We start from the raw sequence: 22,649 nt of genomic DNA, 5'->3' as shown, positions 1-22,649 counted from the left end.
AGATAGGGGAAAGTAGCTGAGCTGAAGAAAGAAACCTGTTAGCGATGTGGATTTTCTTTTTTATCTGCTAATGGGAAGAACAGCCACTGAGAGCAAACTTAACCCTCTGAGCTCCAACTGAGTAGCCAACAAAAAGCAAACAACCCCCCCAAAAGACATCTTGGCCACCCTCACCAAAACTCACGGGCCCCATTATTAGCTGCCCACACTACTCATTCTCATTGCATGTTTATCCTAGAAATGTTTTATTATTATCCTTTCTTGGGGAATAAGCTCTAACCAAGTTAATCAAGATCGCGTACAGGAGGAGGAGGAGATGAAGCAGCTTCACAGTGTGGCACAGACCGACACCTCTCGGCGTTTCCTGTGTTTCAGTGCAGCCAGGGAGAGGAAATGAGAGCCCCCAGGAATCAACCTCTCCTGAGCGTCTGCGCTTTATCGCCAGTGTGCTGGGATCTGTCAGCACTTCACGTCCATAGCAGCAGGAAAACTCATTCACAAACGATGGTATAGTATTTATATTACAAGGGCTCTCCTGGCCTGCTCACAGGAACCACACAAGACATGCTAGATCATGTTATGGCACGGAATGAGACGGTCTTCCCGAGATCTCAAGAGCTCTCTCAGGGGACGACTGCTTTGAAAAAGGAGCCGGAGGGCTCAGAGAGGCTGCGACTAACGAGTTGCATTTCTTGTTGTACTGGGTTTTGTTGAGCTTTTTCGTCCATTCTGCGTCTTGTAAAAACAAACAAACAAAAACAAACAAAAACCAAAAACAGGCGGCCTGACTGAAAGAGGAGAAGAAGAAAAAGAGAAGAAAATGAGGGGAAGGGAAATTTCCCTGGTCCTGGCAGTAGCAGGCGACAGCAGCTCTTGACACGTGGAGCAGAGCTTCTCCTGCCAGTCGCAGACCCAGCGTCTGAACCTGCTGGGGGTACTGGGGCAGAACGTGGGCGCAGGTATTGGAAACTCCCGCGGGCACAGTCAGGACTGGCAAGGAGCTGAGGGCCGGGGGAACGCGGGGGAAAGATCATTTTAAGGAAAGGAAACAAGGAGGAGGAGGGCCAGGGAGCAGCCCGCAGGCTGCGGAATGGCTGCCTCTCTTGTTTCTGTGCTCTGCGAGCGAAGGCCACCGGGCCCCTCCTGGCTCACGGAGCTGGACGGGATCCAGCAGGCAGGGGGCGGAGAGCGGAGAGTGGAGCCGCAGAGGGCCCCGCGGGCAGGCGGGATCCGGAACAATCCCCACCGGACAGCTGCGTCACGGCGTCCGCGGCGCAGCTGCCAGGCCCTCTCCACCGGGCCGAGCCGACGCCAGCTGTGGACGTTTCTCTTCTGATGCCGGGCCACGAAATGAACAGTCGCCTTGCCTGGCATTAGCTCGCCCGCGTGTGTATGTGCGTGAAGGCTCTTACGGCCATCAACGTGAGAAAACAAAACAAGACATAACTCCTGACGAACAGATGATGTAGGGACATCCCCCCAATGTAAATGAATTATTTATGAACCAAGTGCTACCGTCTTTTTAATAGAAAAGTGCCCCAACTATTTGTTTCTGCCTCGTGTGGCATTTCATCTGAATTAAGTTTTAAAAAACAACAGTAAATAAAAAAAGATTGACAGACAATTCAAATAAACATATGTGTACGAGCTTGTGCCTTCTGTATCAGTCACAAATCATTAAAGATGTGGGCCCTATCATCTACCCAGCACATTTTCACTGTGATGTCATGCAGAAAGTGTCTGGGGCTGGACTCTTTAAGGACAAACAGACGAGACTGAACTCAGAAAGGGCCTGAGTCAGGACTCTTTAAGGACAAACAGACGAGACTGAACTCAGAATGGGCCTGAGGCAGGACTCTATAAGGACAAACAGACGAGATTGAACTCAGAAAGGGCCTGAGGCAGGACTCTATAAGGACAAACAGACGATCCTGAACTCAGAATGGGCCTGAGGCAGGACTCTATAAGGACAAACAGACGAGACTGAACTCAGAATGGTCCTGAGGTAGGACTCTATAAGGACAAACAGACGATCCTGAACTCAGAATGGGCCTGAGGCAGGACTCTATAAGGACAAACAGACGAGACTGAACTCAGAATGGTCCTGAGGTAGGACTCTATAAGGACAAACAGACGATACTGAACTCAGAAAGGGCCTGAGGCAGGACTCTATAAGGACAAACAGACGAGACTGAACTCAGAATGGGCCTGAGGCAGGACTCTTTAAGGACAAACAGACGAGACTGAACTCAGAAAGGGCCTGAGGAAGGACTCTATAAGGACAAACAGATTAACAAGAATGTTCAGCTGTGGAGTATCAGTATAAAATTATGTGCAAATGTAGCAAAGAAAATTTTCTTCTCATGTACTCAGGTTTACTGCACTATGTTTTTATTTCTTTCTATACAACTTTTGTCTGAAATGTTCTAAAATAAATATTTTAAAACTATTTAGGCCTTGTATACAGCACATTCTAAAAATATTTATCTTCGCTTTCAGTCTTTTATTCTGTACACTGCCATTCAACTGACTTTCATAAATGTTCTGTACATAGTGTACTTTTTTAACAAAAAATATGCACATACAGCAGTTGCACACAATTCCTGATAGGTTTTCACAAACTAAAAGAGCACTTTTAGGGAAATAGTCTACTGCTACTGTTTATCTACTCATTAAGACAGTTATTGACTAGATATTCAGGCAACTTAAAAATCCCCAACAAGAACCAACAATATATGGTGTGAAAAGATCACGACATCTGCCGCAAAGGAATCTGAAGGAGAAAGTCAGAAAGCTAACACAGGTGTTTAAAACAGGTTTGGTCTGGCTGAAGGCCTCTTCTGAGCAGTGTAAAATGTGGGCAGTGTTATCCAGCATTTACAGACAAGGAGGATGGTCTGTTCTTTTAAACATGAAAGAAAATTAGGTTAAGGAAACTAACCAAATCTTCAAAGCATCCTTCGCATGAAATGCCAGTTCTGTTTTTATCCAATATTAAAACATACAGCATGCAGAGTGATCTGTCAATGTAAGCACAAAAATGACGTTTTATTCTCATGGGTGGTAAAAGTGACCATGGAGCACAGTTCTATTGTGAACATTAAAAAATTCAACTCTAAAAATTAACCTTAGCTTGTCTTTGATAGTAGCCAATCACAGTCCACTCTGGCTGACAGACAGGTGACTTTTTGCACTGCTGACCAGACAAACTAGATGAATGGAAAGATCATCTTGTTTCTTATAACAGGTCACACTTTTAAATATATCCAAGTTTTTCCCAAACCTACTGTAGATTGCGGACTACCACAGAGAAAGAACACTGAATTGCTCTCTCCACATTAGATGTTTCTTCAAGCTTAATAACCAAGACCAGCTTTGCACTTAAATAGTTTTGCGTTTTAAAGCTCATGCCAGCTTTTCTGAGCTTTCAGACCAAAGCCCCTGAGGGATTAGAAGCCCACGCAGGCCAGCAGAAAGTGGCTTTTCCACAGTATCATTATGTAGGTTCTATTATTGCTAATCCTTGCAGTTCATACTGATCTGGTCTGGGCTTGTGAAGTTTGGCTTTAAGAGGCCACGTCCAAAAAACGTTCTTTCTAAATGCACACACGGGGGATGAGTGCATTTTTAACTCCTCAGAATGTCATTCAGCTCTGCGCAACAGGAAGCCTGACCCTTTGCACTTTCTCACTGAGAATGGGGAGACGGTGCTCTTGTCGTCAGTTCCACCACTCGTCATCTCTGCTATCCCAGCACAGTCAGTGGACGCCCGATGCCCAGATCGACTAAATCACACAAAGCACACACTTCTCAGCAGCACTTCCCAGAGGCTGCCAGGGCGCCAGTCCGAATGCAACAGAAATGAGAGGGGCATACTGAAACAGGGGCACGCCCCAAGCAGCTGGAAGGCATGACCAGTAGGTCAAAGGTCATTTGAGTCTTATTAACACCCCTCTTATTGTAATTGCTATACACACACAGCTGCCATTAAACTATAAAGGTATTATTCTGGATTAATAGGGTTGCTGGCAGCATTGTGGAACAATGGATAGTCACCTAAGACAGGCAGCACAGATTGCTCCAGTAAATATCCTGCGGTATTAATGAGTCTCTGGGTTGCTATGATAAATAAGAACATGTTTTCATATTCAACGCATATAATACCTGATGCAAAATCGATAAAACTCTCATTGTATTTCTATCTGTCTTTGTCTATGATGCAAATTACTGACTCTAAGGTACGAAATCTAGATACATACTATATATGACATAAAGATATTTTACAGATAACAACATACTTTAAAACTACAGCACACAAACACTGCCAACAAATCTTCTTAATAGTATCTGAGGCACAACTGCATCTGCCTCTAATCCCCAAACAAACTCCAAACTGTTTCCACATGCAGTTCCCTTCTTTGTTTTGTGAATACTGTCTTTCCCAGCTGTCGAAGTGATGTAGGGAAGCCTTGGAAAAGACCTATGCTAAACAGAGCTGGTGACCCTGTCACAGAGGGAGTTAACTGACAGGGGCCTGCTTCTTCTACGAGCGTTTTAAAAGAGGCCAGGCAGTGAAACGCGCGATCTGTCTACCCAGACATTTTCTGCACCCGCAGAATTTGTGCTTTCCCTGGAATTTCCTTTTTCCAGCCCAAACGCCCTCGTCTCATTTGAAAGCTACAGTGTCTCAGCCTCTGCCTCTCTGCATCGGCCCAGAACAGAGCAGCCAAGTACCAATATTTTAAAGAAATATGAGTTGACAAAAGAAATTAGCGGACCCTTTGAAATGCACACGGCATCTCTCAGCCAGAACAGCACAGCGCCTGCATTAAAATCTAAAGTAAGAGTGGATATAAGACATGCATGCAGCCACTGGAATGCAGGAGTAAAATGACAGCTCTCACTGGCCTACTTCCAGGCTCCAACCATCTAGATACCTTTCCTCCATCACAGGAATGCTCACAGTCCTGCTGGGCTGAGACACATTTCCATCACTTCTTTAGAACTGTTCCTACCTGTTTCCAACAGACAACATTGTATGAGTCTGATGCAGCTAGTAAAGTCATCCTCATATTACTTCTAAGTGCAACTGGTGAAAAATTAAATGCATGCCCAAATTACTTTATACATATTGCAAATTGGATTTTTTTCACTGTGCCCTTTTCTTTAAACACCAGAAGAGGTTCCCTCAAAGGACATGCACGTGTTCTTGCAGCCTATCCTACTGTATATACACAGCACACATGAATGTGCGCACTGTCTCCTTGTATTTCACAAGTAAGAGGGATTTGGCCTCTGATACGGCCCATTTTATTTTTTATATGAAGCCTGTGCCTGTTACATAGAGGGGAGAAAGATCAACAGCTTCCATTAACCGCAGCAGAACCCACATCTTAAATCGGTTTATAATAAATAAATCCCTCCATTCAATATTCAGGCCGCTGCTTGGTGCCTATTAACAAATAATTAACGATTACATTTAAATTATCATTAAAGACCGTTAACACATAATGAGACACACTTGACAAATTCAACATGGTCGGACGAAACAAGTTATTCAAAATAAGAGGTCTTCAGTTGAAGAATGGCCCTGGAAGTATTATAAGAGAGGTGCCTGCGACTGTCACTAGCCACAGAGAGATACTGTAAGTAAGGGTGTGAAAGGAGGTGGCCAAAACAAAAACTGCTGAAGTTGAAACAAAGCAAAACTAAATCTGAGGAGCGAAGGAAGTGAAATGATAAGCCATTGCCTGCAACTTAGTCAGCAGCTTTACCCTTTAACAGAGTCTCATGTATCTGTGCACAGAGATTTCCTGCCTCGCTCCACAGTACCAGTCCGAGTCTGACCTCAGAAGTCTGTAGTCCATTCTACTGTAAAACCAGGAGCCCAACAGCCCCCGAGTTCAAGCACACAGCAGAAAATACAGACACAGGGACAGAAGGCAAACAGAAAGACAACACAAAGAATATAGAGACAGAAGAAATCAAAAGCACATTTCATTAGAAAGGAATTCACTTGGTTATGCTGCTAAAAGAGTTAAACAGTCAAATGAAATAGGCTCATTCAGAACTACCCAAACGTGATCTGTCTGCAGTGTCTCTCACTAATTCTCTTCCCCATTTTGCGATCTTGTAGAGTATACTGCTTGGCTTTGCTTCCAAACTTGCTAAAGTAGGCAGATTTGGTAAAAAGGTAAAGGAAAAAATATGAGTACAGTAAAAAAAGGGAGAAAAGAGAGACCAACCTTCAAAGTCTGATATAATTCCTTCCAGGTGGGCATTCACAGTGGAATCGGACATCTTTTGTTTTAATGTGTACGTAATGAAATCCCTTCCCAATCAAGGTAAAGTTTCAGCGCAGCCCTCCGGGTTTTAAACAAATCCCAAATTAGGAGCGAACGCAAAAAAAGCACGTAGTGGTTTACAGAATCCAAGCCCACAGACGTTTCTTAAAGGACCAACTGGTTTTCTCACTTCCTCTCTCACTTTTCACGTTGCAGCCTCTGAGAGTTCAGAATCGGAGAGAGACGCCAGCCTCCCCCTCCTTCTCTCGCCCTCTCTCACTCCCCTTCACAGGACAGACTGTCCCAGAGAGCACTCCAGCTCTTCAAGCCCTCTAACTCTATCACACCCACTCTCCTCTCTCTCACACACACACGCGCGCACACACACGCCCGCAGGAACGGCCACACTCTCTCCCACCCCCCTCCTCCCCGCCCAGTGCACACAGATTCACGCTGGGAATGAATGGGCCAGCTGGTGCCCTGTCCCGGCCAAGCGATCTGCTTTTCAGACCAGTAGGAATAACGCTCATTCCGTGCATTTGCTGCAATTTGCAGTTTTCATCCCAAAGTGCTTTACGTACAGGAGGGGACCCTCTTCATGCACCACTGGAGTAATTTTCCCCCCCCATCATAACTACAAAAAGAGACTTAAAGAGATCAGCTGTGTGTATTATTAGAGGTGGTGAAGACAGGAAGTGTGTGTGTGTATGAACGAGTGCACTGAAGGTGTACCGAGTCATTATCAGTTTAGCAAATGGCACTTTGAGCTTAAAGAAGGAATTTAAAGAAATAGAGACAAAGTAAGATCTGATGTGAAGAATTGGATATTATTTGCTTACATCTGCACAGCACTTTTAATCTCCAAGGATCCCAATGAACCTCTGATATACAGTATGAAGGGATCTACGTAATGCATCACTGACAGCCTCTCTACACTGTAGAGATGGGTGAACATGCTTCACCGGTTGAATTAAGGAGGAACATCAGGGAGGCCAGACTGTACAAGACCGGGCAGGAATTTAGCCAGGACACCAGGGTTAACAGCCCCTACACTGCCAGAGAGCTGTCTTTACCTACGAACAAGATTGTTAATCACCAAGTAGTCAGGAGCTCATCCAGAGGATCTGACCTGCAGTGGCACAGTGTCCCCCGTCACCATACTAGGACACTGATTGAGAAAAGTTCGGCTCCAGAAGGAAGAGCTCCACCTATTGTACTGCTCCACCAATCCCACTTACTGCAGCAGCCTGGTCTCCCTTTCCATGATTGAAGCTGAAAGATCATCATTCTAGATATATTTTCATTGTACCAAAAGCAGGGTTTTAGTTTTAGGGATGTGTAGAGGTGAACTAAGGAAGTTAACGATGAGGAACACCTGACAATGAGTCGTCTGGATTTGACAGATGAATGTGATGGGTTAGCATTGCAATGTGTCATATTGCCTGCTCGCATACAGTTTAACTTAAGTTGCAATACCCGCGTTGGTAGTGAATTAATGATTCTGTTCAATGTGATATGAATATTCATGACTCAACAGCACTAAATGACACACATGGTTTCTTCTCATCCAAACTAAGCTGTATTGATAACAGTCCCCATTTGTATATCAGCAGAAAAGACCAGGAGAGGCATTGCATAAATTGCAGGCACTGACAAATATACAGGTAGTGCCACTCTTAAGATGTGTGTACACACTCTGGGTACATTACAGCGCACTGCCTGTTCTAGCAGAGAGAGTTAGAGACGATACAGTAATAGTTCAGTGACTTTCAAGATGTTCTCGCAACAGAACACTGCTACTGGTTTTATTTAACTGACTCTATTTTGAGATATGGAGCTTCAGACCAGTCCAGCACCCTTAACAATGGGGCAACCATCAACAATTACACAACACGATAAACACAGCAGCTTTTCCAGTGGCCCGGTATTCTGTAAATCACCATCTAAGGTGCTGAGTTTTCTTTAAAAGAGTACAGGGGAAAAGCGCATGACCTGGGGACTTCCTGAAAGTTAAGTGCGTATCTTCAGCTCATGGAAGGTGTGAACAAGAGGACGTTGTTAATGCTGCCTACATCGCAAGGCCATGCCAACAAACTGTAATAGAGGCAAGTCACATAGTCATGGTGCTAGTTACTGTGCATGCATTCCCATCCTGAGCTACAATTTACTGAAGAGGTGACCTTAACTGATGATCACCTTGTAACCGTGTCTCAAAGAGGACACCCGCTCAGCCACCGTACCTGAAGGAAGAAATGCTTCACTGCTGCTGATTGCAGCTTTAAAAGTCGTTACGTTTCACCATGTTGCATTTCCAGGAAATGCTGCAGTTTTTCCTGTGGTTTTCACCGTACATGTACCACACACTGAAGTGCGTTTTATCACATCTTTCAATGCTTTTTCTGATGATTTCATTCTGCTCTGCAGCGCTACAGTGCTCTTGCCTTGGTTTATCATGGTAACCTTCCAGTAAGAGGCAGCCTGCCTTCATAGCAACTTGTTTTCAGGCTCCCCGACAATTAGGAAGACTGACCGCTATATCCTCAGTTAGACCGAAGCAGACAGAGCCGCCTGAAAACCCTGCTTGCCCCAGTCCCTGAAAGCAAAGCGCCCCCTGTTGAGCTACTGCCTCTGCCTCTACACGTTGGCCTTGGAAACTGCTAAGGAAGTGTCTGCCCTCCACAGTTCAAAATGAGGGAAATTCAGCAGCTGGTGGCAGGAAGACTTGCCCCTGCGGTGCCACACGCGTGTCCGAGCCCCGGGTGGGGTCCGCCAGGCCGACGGCACACCCACGGCACAGGGCTCCGTCCGGTGGCCTGTTCACCACCTGGGGGCACCCAGGAGCGCAGGGCGGTGAACAGCCGGCGAGTCCAAAATAAGGAGCACAGAAAAGAGAGGGCATCTGACGACTGCCAAGGCAGCCAGCTCAGCCACTCGCGGTGGGCAGGTGTGGCACCACGCCGTGCTCCCTTGTAAACACAAGCAGGCGCTGTGTGCTCTATCGCAGACAGGCTGGCACTGAAAACCCACCGCGGTCTGCGAGCTTTGATGCAGAAGCCAGCTAAGGTCACATGAGCAAAACAGTAAATATATAGATTAGCCACAGCACGATGGTTAAGACTAGCTTGCAGTGTTCGGCAGAAGAGAAAACAGTAACCCCTAAAATGCCTCCTTAAGTTCCAATCTAAAGGAAACCAACACGCACTGTGGAAATATGAAGCTTGACGTGAATGTGATTTTTAAAGTAGCAAGGAGCCATGCAGAATTATTTTAAGATAGCTGCCTTCCAAGAACTAGGAAAGATGAAGCATAATACCCCGACTTGAAAAGAATCATCGACTTTCGTGGCGTGACGTAACTGTAACTGTTCGTAGAGAAGAAGTAGGGATTTTATGGATACAGACTTCTCATCAAAGGGTAAACTGGTTTTCGAAAGCCTCTTCTTCTGGGACTGAGAAGCTAATAAAGTCTCCCTTCGCGGGCCCTGCGCTCCTCTTGGAAAGACAGTGGGTTCCAGAGCTGTTCACTGTGCTGTTTTCTCTTTCTGGAAGGGTGTGTGCGTATCTCATGCTGTAGGTCAGAAATGCAGAGCCTCATGCTCTCTCCCCCTGACCTGCGACCTCCACAGATTATAATGAGCTTCCTGTCAGCACAGGACCCCGGGGGACTCTGTACCACTGAGTCATTCCTGCAGGGAAAACAACCCCCCGCATGCACTGTGCAGCTCAGAGATTTCAGTGTTTTTGTAAATGCGCCGTTCCCTATTTAAGAGGTGGGAGGGAACAGTACACAATAAGCAGGGTGAATTGAGTGGGTGTGCAATGCATACACACAAACAAGCACGCATTGCTCATACTTAAAAATCTGGGCTTGGTGGGCCTGTTGATAAAGGGCCCGTCTGTTCTTCCTCTGTTGCTGTATAAAGCAATGTTTTACAGTTCTTTGCAACAGAGTATTTTAAACCTGCCGCTAGGAGAGCAATGCGAATGAACATTACTCTCTCAACCACCAGGGGTCGCCAAAGCCCACATACAATTATTGTGAGCTTTTCCCCAGCCGTTTGTTATGTGCACATCAACGCTTCAGAAATGGAAAGGAAAGTACAGACTGAATACACAATCCTGCTTAAGACAGATCTTGATAATGCAGCATGATAAGGTTAAAAAAACGTGAAGAAGGCAAAGCAAATTAGGAAAGACTTCCTTTAAAAACTGAACTGCAAGAACATAAGTTTTCACACAGGCTTTCTCACCTAAGATACTCTGTTGTGCAATCCTGCATGTTTACATTTTTTTCCTGTTAAAACATCCTAAACTGCACTTACTCTACAAGCAGTAAAATACAGCACAGTGTGCCTGTTGTCCTGGGAATAACAGGAAGCCAAAAACATTGGAAGAGCCTCTTCAGCACAACAATTCCTCTTAGTAACCCTGGAGCCTGGCAACACAGCCAGCAAAGGCTCTTTGACACAGCAGCATGTATTCCCCACACATGGGCATCCTTAAGGAGTAAATAAATAATTCTGGGATTATCAGGCAACACAGAACCTCAAAACAAACATGTCCCTACATTTGCCCAGTCACCACAGTTTAAAAAATTATAATATCAAAGGCAGGAATTAGTGCTGCATAAACACAGTTTAATGTGTTATTCTTTCTTCCTGTTTTCTGTGGTTGTGTGGTTGCAATACTGACAGAGCTAAAAACGGGTATCCTGTCGAAAAGCAGAAATGAGACACACAGCGTGCTCATCTTCAAAGCAAGGGGAGCACATCAAGCACCCCTCACAGATTAACCACAGACCCACTGTAGAGCTGGCCCAAACAGCTTCACAGAAACAGCAGACCGTCTCTGGACGAGATCGCATTTTCCAACTTTTTTTTTCCTCTAGGGATTTTAAGAGTGAAAAGAATCTGGGGGTTTCAGCTCCTGTACAGTAATCAGGACATTTTAACAAAACAAATGCACAATTAGGTGCAATTAAGTGCCAACATATATTGTATAGACATATATATAGTATATGCAAATTTAAAACTAAAATAATGTCCAAAACATAATAAACCTTTTAAAGGGTCAACTTGTAGATACTTCAGTTCAGTTCAGCATGTGTTAACCTGCAAAGACACTTAATCTCTTCTATTTATTGAAAAAAATAGGCTCAAGTCCCATTTTCCTATGTTCCTCCTACTGTATGTGCCTTCAGATTCACGTCACAGGGTCAGTGGACCCGCCTGGTTCTGGTGCCAAACTTTCTTCTTGGAAATTGCCAAGGGAATGAAGCCAACAACTGGGCTTCCTTGATCTGGTATTTCAGCCACGGGTGTCGGCGCCCAGAGGGGACAGTGATTCATCTGCTAGGGGTCAGAAACAGCTATTAGTCCCAGACCTCCACGCCAACTCGAACCCAAACAGACTGAGCTCTGAGGTGTGGAAAAAGTCAGTGTTTTCCCATCACACCCAATAGCAAGCTGGTCAGGAAAATAGACCTTAGCTCTGACACAGAGAGAGAGAGAGGGGAAGGAGATAAAAGTTGAGTAAATAAACTTGGTGAGCTGTCTGAGGTGCAGTAATCCTGCCTAGTGCAGAGACATCCATTGATATGTACACCAAGAGTGCATAACAGAACTGTGCAAACCCTCATTTTCGAATAAGAAAAGAAAATGTTGGGAGTCCAGCAAATGTTCCATATTCCGTAAGATAATGTGTTGGGATCTCGCGAGTTGTTTCTGCAATACGTTGGCTAATATATTGTGCTCCATATGCTCTGCACTTGTTTCTTCAGCCCACAACTGCGCAGAGATTTCATTATGGCTTGGCAGTTAGTTCACAGGAATGAAATCCAAGAATTCCTTTAGGTGTAGCACAAATGTAGCAAAAAAAAAACCAAAGCACTGCAAACTAAACTGCAGGGCATCTACTTGTCCCATACTTCAAGGCAAAGACAGTTTTATGAAGGTATAATTACTAACTCATGCTTGTTTGTAAGTCAAAACAATTCCCCCTTTCTTACATTATGCTGTACGTGTAATAGAGATGAGACAGTCTTGCTGTTGTTACAGAGTGCTCGACCCAAGAGGGGGTGGCATGATGGCGTGGCAGGACTGCTTCTGGCTCACAGCTCTCGGGTCCTGGGTTTGATTCTGTGTGCCGTCTGCTCCCCCTCACCCTGTGTGGGGGTGTCCTCCCACCTTCCAAAGACATACTGAATTGCTGTCTCTAGATTGTCCCAGCGTGCATATTTGTGGGCTCTGAACCCTAACTGGTGCCCCAGCAAGGCTGCCGTTCTGATCGGCCCAGCTGCTTCTAAGATGGGCTTCAGACTGTCACAAATCTCACCCGGAACAAGTGACCTGCTAAATTGTACACTATTTTAACTATCATGACACATGCATTCGCAGCCAGTATTAAATCTGTCTCACATTCCAGACATGATTATCAAATCTGATTTCAAATCATCATATCAAGGAATACATTTGCTCCTTCACTGAAGCCCGTTCAGCTTCTCTTCTTTAAATTCTTAACAGACAAACGGCTGCTCACCAGGCTTAGAGGTCTCGGGCACAAACAGAACTGGTTTAGAAAATTCCACTGCTAGTTCTACTATTATAACAGCTGTGACTCTTATTAGCACAGCTTAGCTTGGGTGCAAAGTAAGAAAGCCCGTCATTTAGAGATCTTTAACTCATTATATATGAATTAACATTTAATACTAAATTAAAGAACATCATGCATCTAAAATAATGAATGAATATTAGTCATAATAAATAAATGCAGTCTTTAACACAGCTACAGATGCATAGTTCTCATGAGGTCACTGCACTCACTCCCTGCTTCCCTTTGCAGACAAATGGGAAAGTCCAAGTCCTTCAAAAATATGGCATTCAAAGTTCTCTAGTGAAAGAGAACTGCTGCAGGTGAAGGACAGTTGCTATAGTCTATCTCTGGGACTTAAGAATGAGAGAGAGGACACTGTGAACATCTGAGAACATGAGGACATAGGAAAGGAGGGCAGGCCATGTGGCCCATCTTGCTTGCAAGCTTTTAAACACCCTGCGTTTAACAAGGCCAGCGAGCAGCGAAAGAGTTCGCTCATGACCTACGTTAACCAAGCTTGATCTCAGGGGACTCAACCTCAAACAGGACTGACATTCAGAGCGTCTCCCCTCCGCTCTTTCACAAAAGCTTGTCACACTGCCTTTTCACACGTCAGCAGTGCCCCTCCATTTCTGTTTCTCTTTTAGCTGAATCAGTTCCTCCAAAGCTTGGTCCTACAATAACAACACAGAGGAAGCCAAAAGTGGAAGTTCACTCCAGAGCTCGTTACCCGTTTTCCCTTAGTTTTCTATGGGCTGAATCCATATGCAAAGAACCCCAAAAAACCTTTCAATAGCACATTCATTCTGTTTTACTGGGCTTGGGAGAGCAGCAGCAACGAAAACATGTGAAGTTGTCTTTCTGTAGACCAGCTCCTCTATCACACATCACAAGCCTGTGTTGTAACCATGTTTAAATGTTCTTGTTTATGGGTCTGCTCTGCGTACGGAAGACTCATGCACCACAGAGAGTTTATTTTTTAGTCCTGCCATGCGTTCACAGTGTGTAGAACCGCACACTGTTAAACGCCTTGCATTGTGCATTATCAAAGGTCAGATAAGACTTGTCTTTCAAAGTCACTGCCCCCACCGCCATCCTGAAATCATTTCACCCGCAATCTCTGGACATCAGCAAGGCCGATCCAATAAAACTGCATGTCTGATCTACGGGCCTAAACAGCACCTGATTAGGCCTGCAAAATATAACACTGGGGTCTGGCAGGTGATATTGGGGGACCTTGGTAATGTCGAGGCAAAATCAGGGCAGCTGTATCCGAGAGGACAAGTGGAGTGAGGGCTTCTGTAAAGCAGATGACAGAGAGAGTTGGGGCAGGAGCAGTCCCTGGTGAAGTGGAAAGAGGAGTGCAGTGAGAGAGTCCACGAGTGGCAGTGGGCATCAACACTCAGTGCGCCAGTCAGCGCCAGCCTGCGCCGGCCCTGGGGCCGGAGAGCCTCGTCCAGCAGGAGTGACAGGTCACGAAACAGCTTTTCAAACGCTTTCACTGCCCTTTATTAGAAAATAAAAAAGTTTAGAAACCCTCCTAACTTTTCTTCTGATCAAACAAGCAAACGTCTGTGTCTCGCATTTCTGCTCTGTCTGCAAGCAAGGCGTTCGCCTGCAGAAACCCACTGAAAGGGCTTCGCTGAACAAGTGACCTGCTTAGGTGCTAAATCGATGTGTGTGTTTAGAAAGATTCTGTTCCAGAGGAACACCTGACAGCGAGTCCATTCGACCTGCTGGGTCAGTGGGTCAAAGGAACAACGGCCACCCGTTTTGCATTGATGGATCTTGTGCAGCTCACCCGGAGCTGCTGTGATCGGGTCTGTGAAGATTCTGATCGATGGGAAATAAAGATCACTAAATGACAGGCTTTGTTTCTTCGCACCCAAGCTAAGCTGTGCTAATAACAGTCATAGCTGTTATAATAGTAGGACTAGCAGTGCCGTCTCCTAAAACAGTGCTGATTGTGCCTGAGACGTCCAAGACTGTTGAGCAGCTGTGTGTCAGTTCAGCCCCTGTCAAAGAAGTCAAGAAGAGAAGCTGAACAGTCTTCGGTGAGTCTGAAGGTGTTGATCACCTGAGCAACGTCCTCAAGAGTTCAGTGTCCCAGCATGGAGGGTCTTTTCTTTGCAACATTTTCTTAACATTATAAGCCATGCGGAAAACTGGCCCATTGAAAATCACCACATTAATTCCTTCAAACCCACAATTCCTTATTTATAGGACTCATGCTGCACCAGTCTGGATTAGCGCAGTCTCTCAGGGTTGAGTTTGTAATCCCTTTCCAAAACAACATCTGGAGAGATCTTCCAGAAATAGACCAGGCACAATAATCATCATGCCCTGAAATGACCACATTATTGAATCTCAGAAAGGGACAAAACAAGATACACCTAAAATAATAACTGCAGAGCACTAGGAAAACATTACGGCACATTTATCACATCGTGGCAACGAAGCCCTGGCCAAGGAGCCGGCACCTGGGGGAAGGTTAACTGTAATAAATACGATTCTTGGCACTAAGCTACTGCACGCTGCTGGTGACTCACCCTCCCTCCCTCCCTGCAGCCCAACCTCACACGCAGCTCTCCAGGCGCGGTGGAGTTTGACTTCTCCCGCCCGCTCGGCTCAGGAGACGGACAGCACCAGCGCCTGTCCCTGGAGGGCCAGGGCCCAGGTGGAGGAAACCGCGCAGGCAGAGCTTCAGGCACACCACTCGCACCACTCCTGGGCTTCATACAGTTACAGGATCGGCCCCTCTTTACTCTTCACTGACACCCCTTTACTCTTCACTGACGCCCCTTTACGACAAGCAGTCCTGAGGCACTGAGGTAACAGATGCTGGAGCGAAACTGCATGAACACAGGGAAAACTCCGCAGACTCCTTACAGACAGGCATCCGAGTCCAGCATCAGACCCAGGACCTTCCAGCTGCGAGCAGTGCTACCCAACACACCACAGTGCCATTCGATTCATTTCTGCAAAGGCTCAGGAACACAATGAGCTGTGACACACCCACCAGAAGGGTTAACCCCAGGAAATCTGTACAGCGCTTTCTCATCTTCCCCTAGTTTTTACCAATCTTTTGTCAAGCTTCGTCGTTGGCCCAAATAATCATAATAATAATAATAATAATAATGAATCTATCATGATAAATAATGACGTTCTGCCATGGCCTGACCTCTCTCCTTCGCCACACCTGGCTGCTTGCGCCCCCTGGCGTGTCACAGGCCTGCAGCTCACATTCACGCAGCCTGTGCGAGAAGGAGTGGCCACGAAATGGACACAAAAAAATCTTTTTAAAAAGCCACTTACGTTAAAACAGGCTGTCTATAAAAACCGTAAACATCCAGCCTTTTATTTTTAATAAACCCAGCATGTGGCGCTTTTCTGAAGCGTGTGCTTCAAAAGACTGGAAAGCCATCAAACACCGAACCATGATTTCAAGACGCGTGTCCAGCGCTTAACGAGCTGTATCCAGGCAGGCGGATCCACAACAGTCTGCGCTGGCCAGGTGATGCAAAATTTACCTGTGCCTCCCTCTGAAACCCACATTCTGCACCAGAGCCCCAGAGCTTTTTCAAGAACTTGGGTTTCCCGCGAAACGCCAGCTATTTCTGAAGCCTTTTTTTTATCTGCTTGGAAACCGTATTCTAAAAAAATAGCCGCAGGGAAAAAAAAAAACGCAAAGTATGACTCACAGAGGAAATCCCATACAGGGCATCTTTATGGAAAAGGGATGGCAGTCCAATTTCCTGCGCAGCCCAGGAGCTGCAGGAGTTTAGCGTATCCCTGCGGTGACGGAATGTATTATATGGGATCATCCTTTCATTCACTTACTTTAGACATCGAACTGTATTTGCAACTGATGAAAATGACCTATAATGTCTCTCGAAAGGAAAAAAAAATAAAAGTGCCAGGGGGTAATAAATGATAAGACAGCAGATTTTAGGATCCATGTGAAATTTTTATAGATCCTGTGAGTCACCGAAACATCGCCTACCACAGCCTTGTGCCAGCTTCCTCTTTTTCAAAAAAAGCAGATGTTGTATCTCTTCAATCCTCTTTGGGAGAAAATATTTCATCTGTGTAACAGAAGGACGTGCCAGAGCATAGACCGACTGGCTACAAAGTGCAGCTACACAGATTTCTGCGCCTCCGACGCAGAGGTGGAGACCTGGTGTTTTCCTTATGAAGCACAGTTAGAGGCAGATTCCTGCAGCTGCCAAGCTTTGCTGTCGTGCACGTAGGGAATATTCGTTTCTGTCCACGAGAAGGGCAAATCGGGCTTTGTGACAGCTCAAGAGACAGCGCCCAGCCCCTGCCACAGTTATTCCACTTTTCACCGTACTGCGACACACTCTGGGTGGGTCAACAGGCAGAAATCCGGCATAGATGATCAGTCAAACATCGCGACTGCATCACCGGCTCTGCCGTGATGATACGCAATACGTATGAGAAGAGGAGGGGGCACAGCAGTAACAGCGGTCAGCTTTGCTGCCTCACAGCACGGGGGCCAGGGCTTCAGTTCAGACCCTGGGGCGCTGTCTGTGCGGAGTCTGCATGCTCTCCCCCGTGCTCACATGGGTTTCGCCCGAGTGATCCAGTTTCCTCCCACTGCCCAAAGACATACAAGTAGGCTAATTGGGTTCTGGGACAAACTGGTCCCCCCCCGCGACCCTGAATTGGAAGAAGAGGTTAGAGAATGGGGTGGATGGATGAAAGTAGGATACAGGATAATGAATCACCCTTCCTGGTCATGTAGTTACGCTGAGAAATAGCTTCCTGGCCCTTCCTGATTAAATTCTCTCTTAGACAGCAGAATCATATTTCTACAGGACGGCAGGCGAAAACGTTTATAGATATAGCAGAGGAGCAGCCCCAGCGCCGAGTAGAAAAAAAAAAACATTTAGTTCTCCGCTTCAGGACCTGTGGTCCGCGTTTCTTTCCGTGCTTTCCTGAATTGTGATCTCGTAACCTTGGCAACCCACCCAAAGCAAAAAGCAGGAACGAGACGTGCTGCTGCTGCTGCTGCTGCCTACAGTTTCCCTGTGTCGGCGGCTGAAATTCCGGCCCTGCGCTCCGGAGGCAGACAATCCCTACAGCAGCTTTGCAGCGGTCCTAGAAAAAATCACGGAGGCTCTCTTGCTGGAGGGGATTTGTCAAACACAAACAATGCCGACTCAGTGACGGTCAAACACACGCTCTACTTCCAATGTCAGCAGGAGAGCTGCAAGGCCCGCGTCAAACGGAAGAAACAGCTGGTTAATGCTGCCACCCAGCGGTGGCCTGTTTGTAACGCGCACTTGCATATGGAGTTCGAAGCGCTATGGGGAGAAGGATCCGAGGACACACATGGAAATTAAGCGGATGCACGCTGAGGACTGAAAATAGGAGCCACGTCTTTACACCAAGGGTTGCAGGGGTCTGCGACGAGCTGCCCCAATCACGATGCTGAAACAGATTCCCTGGGTGCTGGTCAAGAAACAGCTAAATGACGGTCATGATCCACAAAGCTCCTAGAAACCAATCAGGCAAGATGCGTCAGTTGGCCCTCTCTTGCCTGTAACATTTTTTTCTCAGGTTTATAGCTCCTGCAGTGGTAAGCGCCTGGTTAGCACTTGTTAATTCAACTGCATCATAGGTTGGCAACCGCCATATCTTGTCCATTTGGTAGTTACTGTAGTCGCTAGTCGATCCAAGCACGGGTCAGTCACGGGAGGATCTCACCCCGCTGTGTCCTGAAAACAAGCCAGAGTGAAGGCTTCTACTATATGGACAGGCAGCTTGTTCCACACTCCCACATTGCTTGGTGTAAAGAAGGGCCTCCTGTTCTCAGTTTTAAACACCCGTCCATGTAGATTCCACTTGCGTCCTCTGGAAATTCATAAATCTGGACATAACCCAAAATCTTTTTTTTTTGTTTGTTTGTTTCATTTTGTATCTGGCTCTGAGAAAATCTTGGGGCTGTGGCTCTGATCTGCAAGCCTTGTCACTGTCTGCAAACAAGCAGCCTTATAAACATGTGCTGCGCAACACTGCGGTAAAGAGAGAGTCGTGTGAACCTCAGGGGAACGGTGATGAAGCACGTAGCTGAACCACGATATCACCTGTGTGCAGCTAAGACAGAGCAAACACATTCTGTGGCGTAAGCCTGGGAGAACGATCGACTGTCCGCCACTTGTCGGGGTCTCTTTAAAGCATCAGCACCTGACGAGCTGGAACAAGCCGCTGGAATTGGGAAAACTAAGCCAGTATTGAGGTGACTGAGGTTGTTAAGGACTGACAAGAACTGGGCTGGAAGAGAAACCTGGAGCCCGCTGATCGAAACGTACCTACTGTATCTGTCGCTTCTATAAGCATTAAGAAAGTGCAGAACAGATATGAAAATTTCATAGGAAAGGAATGAGTCAGTTTATGCTTTTTGGGCGGCCTCATGTGGAAAGAACGGCAATAAGCCAGTCATTGTGTGTGTGACAATGAGAGTGATGTGGCAAGACTGACTTACAAGGTAAGGCCATTTTCTTGTCAGTCTCTGCACCAAGCAGCACCTTGTTCCTAATTCACTGCACTACATACTCAAAGAAAAGGCACTACTGTTGTCTAAGAGGTATACGTGCTCTGCATTGAATGAACACCTTAAGAGAACAGCCACAAACCAAACAAAATCCACTGACATTCCTCTGCTCATGTTCTTCAGAGATTAGGTTTCATACTGGGACCAGTTTTGAACCTCTGCCGACGGCAACGGTATAAATCGATAATATGTAAGTAAACTGTAATGAAGCTCTCATGCTGTGCGTTGAAAATGTTGATAATACTGGCATGAGTGAACATTAATTTACTGTATTTGACCAATTACAAAACCAATGCAGAACTAAAGAACAAACTATAAACTGCTTTTAGATCTTTAAGAACTGAGAGACTAGGATGTTAGCATTTATTCATTATAATAAACAAGATTAAAAGCAAAGAAATAAACTTCTAATGGATGGCATAACCATACAGTAATACTGAATGTCTGTGATACTGTATATCCACAAGGCTTTAAGGCAGAGACCAGTCTCTGAAAGCTACAAGCGGCATCCATTATAGTCACAGAGGACAGCTGGGAATTCAGTACAGCAACAGGGAGACCCACACACTAAGTGTGGAGATTTATACCTTTTTCCAGTCACATTCTTTGCATTCTCTCTACACGCCTGCCCCACAACTTCAGTTTCTTTTAACAGTGTTAGAAAGGAGAAGGCCGCTTGGCCCTGCTTGCACTGTTGGTTACAAGTACTTCAATGATGCACGAATCAATCTGCAGAAGCTGCTTCTTGAAAGATGCCCAGGTATCAACATCAAGACCACGGCTGGGTGGCTTGGCACAGACTCCCACAACTCTTTGCGTCAAGAAATGCTTCCTGGTCTGGGTTTTAAATGCATTCCTCTGTCACTTCCATTTGTCCCCTCTGGTTCCTGATTTGTTGTTCATTCTGAAAAGGTCCATTGAGTCGACTTGGTTAATTCCTTAGAAGATTTTGGACATTTGGATCGGTTCCCCTCACAGTCTTCTCTGTTGAGCACCGAGAAGATTCAGTTCTTTTAGCCCAACCGTGAAGGACATTCCTGTAAGCCTGGGACAATATTCAGTGGCTCTTCTTTGGAGTGACTGCTTCAACACCCTTTTTTGCAACATGGTGACCAAATGGAACAAAAATGGTTCTTGCACCAAACCTTAGCCCTTGTTCTCCTGCGTTTTTTAAGTGTCGTCTGATCATGACTAATATAGTTTTCATCCTTCCAGCTCCTCCTGAGCGTTATCACCACGTCGCTCCTTCATGAGTACCAAACCTCCGCAGGGGAAGTCACGAATAAAGAGGAGCATGAGTCAGAAATCCCACCATGTCCGATGGGATTGAACTACAGTCCTGATGTAGGCGGCCGATCAGCTGTCTGTCCAAGAGAAACAGTGGGGATGTCCAGTTCAGGTCCACTCATAGTACTGCGGATCGGCACTCCACAAGCGTAACCAGCTCATGACTGACCAATTAAGGTCCCTTACGGAGACTTAGAAAACCTGCAGACACACTGGTTCTCCAGAACCAGGGATGGACACCCATGATTACAGGCTGTCTTCTGATTTCCCATGTTGAAGCACTGGATCGCTGGGGACTGAGTTGTACCTGGTGCTGCTTACTCTGCTTGGAACTGCACATCCTTCATGAAACAATGAGTGTAGGTGTGGCACAGACTTGAAAGGACATAACATACTTATTACCACTCATACAATTACAGTAAAGCATGCCTTACAGCTATGCACATATGCGTTCAAAACACTGAACAGCAGTGGAATGTTCTTCTCATAAACCCAACAATGACCAATTAACTCCAGTTTATATACACATTTGCAACAGTGCGTAACCACACCAAATCTATACCAAAGTGTGTAACAAAGCATATACAGCTGTAGAGTTAATCTGTCCTTTCAAACACTAGAGGAAACAATCTAATATATATGAATAACAACGATAAACAACTGTGCAAGTTCAAAACACCAAATTCATCTGCAACTCCTTTTCTACAAATTAATTCTTTCATGCCAGTAATGAACAGTGCACCAGCATGCACTGACACACAAAAAAGCAATGTATAGACCGCTGTATGTGACAGCCGCTCTCTTCCTGCCTACTCAGCCTTGCTATTTGAACTCAATGCAGAAGTTAAAAAAAAACTCCATAAAGTACAATTCAGACACTGCCCAGAGTCACCAAATACGTGAATTGCTTCAGTGTGAAACTCCGGTAAAAACTCGATCCATGAACAATCCCAGGGAGTCTCTCTGGCTGTTCAGAGGCAGGCAGGCAGGCAGGGTGCATTAGCTTGGTGTCTGCCTGAACACTGCAGCCAAATAAAATGCAGACTGACTGTGTGCTGGTCTGAGACACAGGCAGCGGCTGAACTCTGCCCACTGCAAATTACTCAAGGACAAAATAAAGCAGAGAAAACTTCAACCCTGAAAAGCAGCCACTCAGGTTAAGAAAATAAGAATTTCCACAAACCTACCTGCAATTTTGTCTCCCTCCATAACTAGTTCACACCCTCAAGAAGCCACATGTAATGTCTGCCTTTTTTTCCCCTCAAATTTTTTTTTGGAGACTTCCCCTTTCGCTCTCTCTCTGCCTTCTCTCGCTCACTTGTTCCCTCTCTCTCTCTTTCTCAGTCTAATTTCTTCAATCTGCTGCGATAATGAATGCATCCAAAATTACCACATTGCCATGTGCTGATCATATGGAGTTTTTGCGTCTCTTTCTTTTCTGCCTTGACACTGAAGCAGCATTGTGTCTTTGAAATGGAAAACCGAGGCCATGTGACTTGAACTCCCCAGCCCAAAATAACCCACTCCACTCATCGCCAGAGGGCTAAGAAAATTCAAAACCTCTCCTGTTTGATTTCTCCACTAGCCTTGAATCCAACAAGCTCGGGGCTACTGACAGCCTGCAATAACAGGGCTGAGACAAAGCCACTCAATACACACCACGCTCATGTGAGGGACCGTTTGCAAGCCTACTCGCTAGGAGAAGAAGTTTTTAACCAAGGCTCAGCTAAACAATTTAGGAGCGCCAGCTCCTCTGAAGTGTTGCATCAGGAACAAAGAGAAGTGCAGCGAGGTTATCTGAACTGCACAGATAAGTGGTATTGAAATAGAGTGTTATTATTCAGGCAAGAGGTTATGCACTCTGACCCCTCTGATGTGGCCATTACATTTCACACAGGTTAAAGTTCACAT

General features: G+C 45.7%; 1 protein-coding gene across 8 annotated transcripts in view; it reads right to left on the bottom strand.

Moving 5' to 3' along the window:
- Window positions 1–22,649, bottom strand: part of septin9a (septin 9a) — a 94,629-nt gene that overhangs the window by 54,609 nt on the left and 17,371 nt on the right. Inside the window, exon 1 of one of the 8 annotated variants that reach the window (XM_088926662.1) lies at window positions 21,926–22,139. The exons of 2 other annotated variants lie outside the window; for them this stretch is intronic. In XM_088926662.1, the coding sequence (XP_088782788.1) occupies window positions 21,926–21,947 (22 nt within the window). In that variant the 5' untranslated portion in view covers window positions 21,948–22,139. Of the gene's footprint in view, window positions 1–2,941; window positions 2,986–6,245; window positions 6,676–16,189; window positions 16,206–21,925; window positions 22,140–22,649 lie in introns of those variants that run through there. 5 more of the 8 variants (XM_088926664.1, XM_088926666.1, XM_088926663.1 and 2 more) reach the window with 5 other exon arrangements.

Source organism: Atractosteus spatula, chromosome 11 (genome assembly GCF_055471065.1).
Source record: "Atractosteus spatula isolate fAtrSpa1 chromosome 11, fAtrSpa1.hap1, whole genome shotgun sequence".
NCBI lineage: Eukaryota > Metazoa > Chordata > Actinopteri > Semionotiformes > Lepisosteidae > Atractosteus > Atractosteus spatula.
The sequence above is the reverse complement of the archived record's forward strand: the minus strand, read 5'-3'. Positions and strand labels throughout refer to the sequence as shown.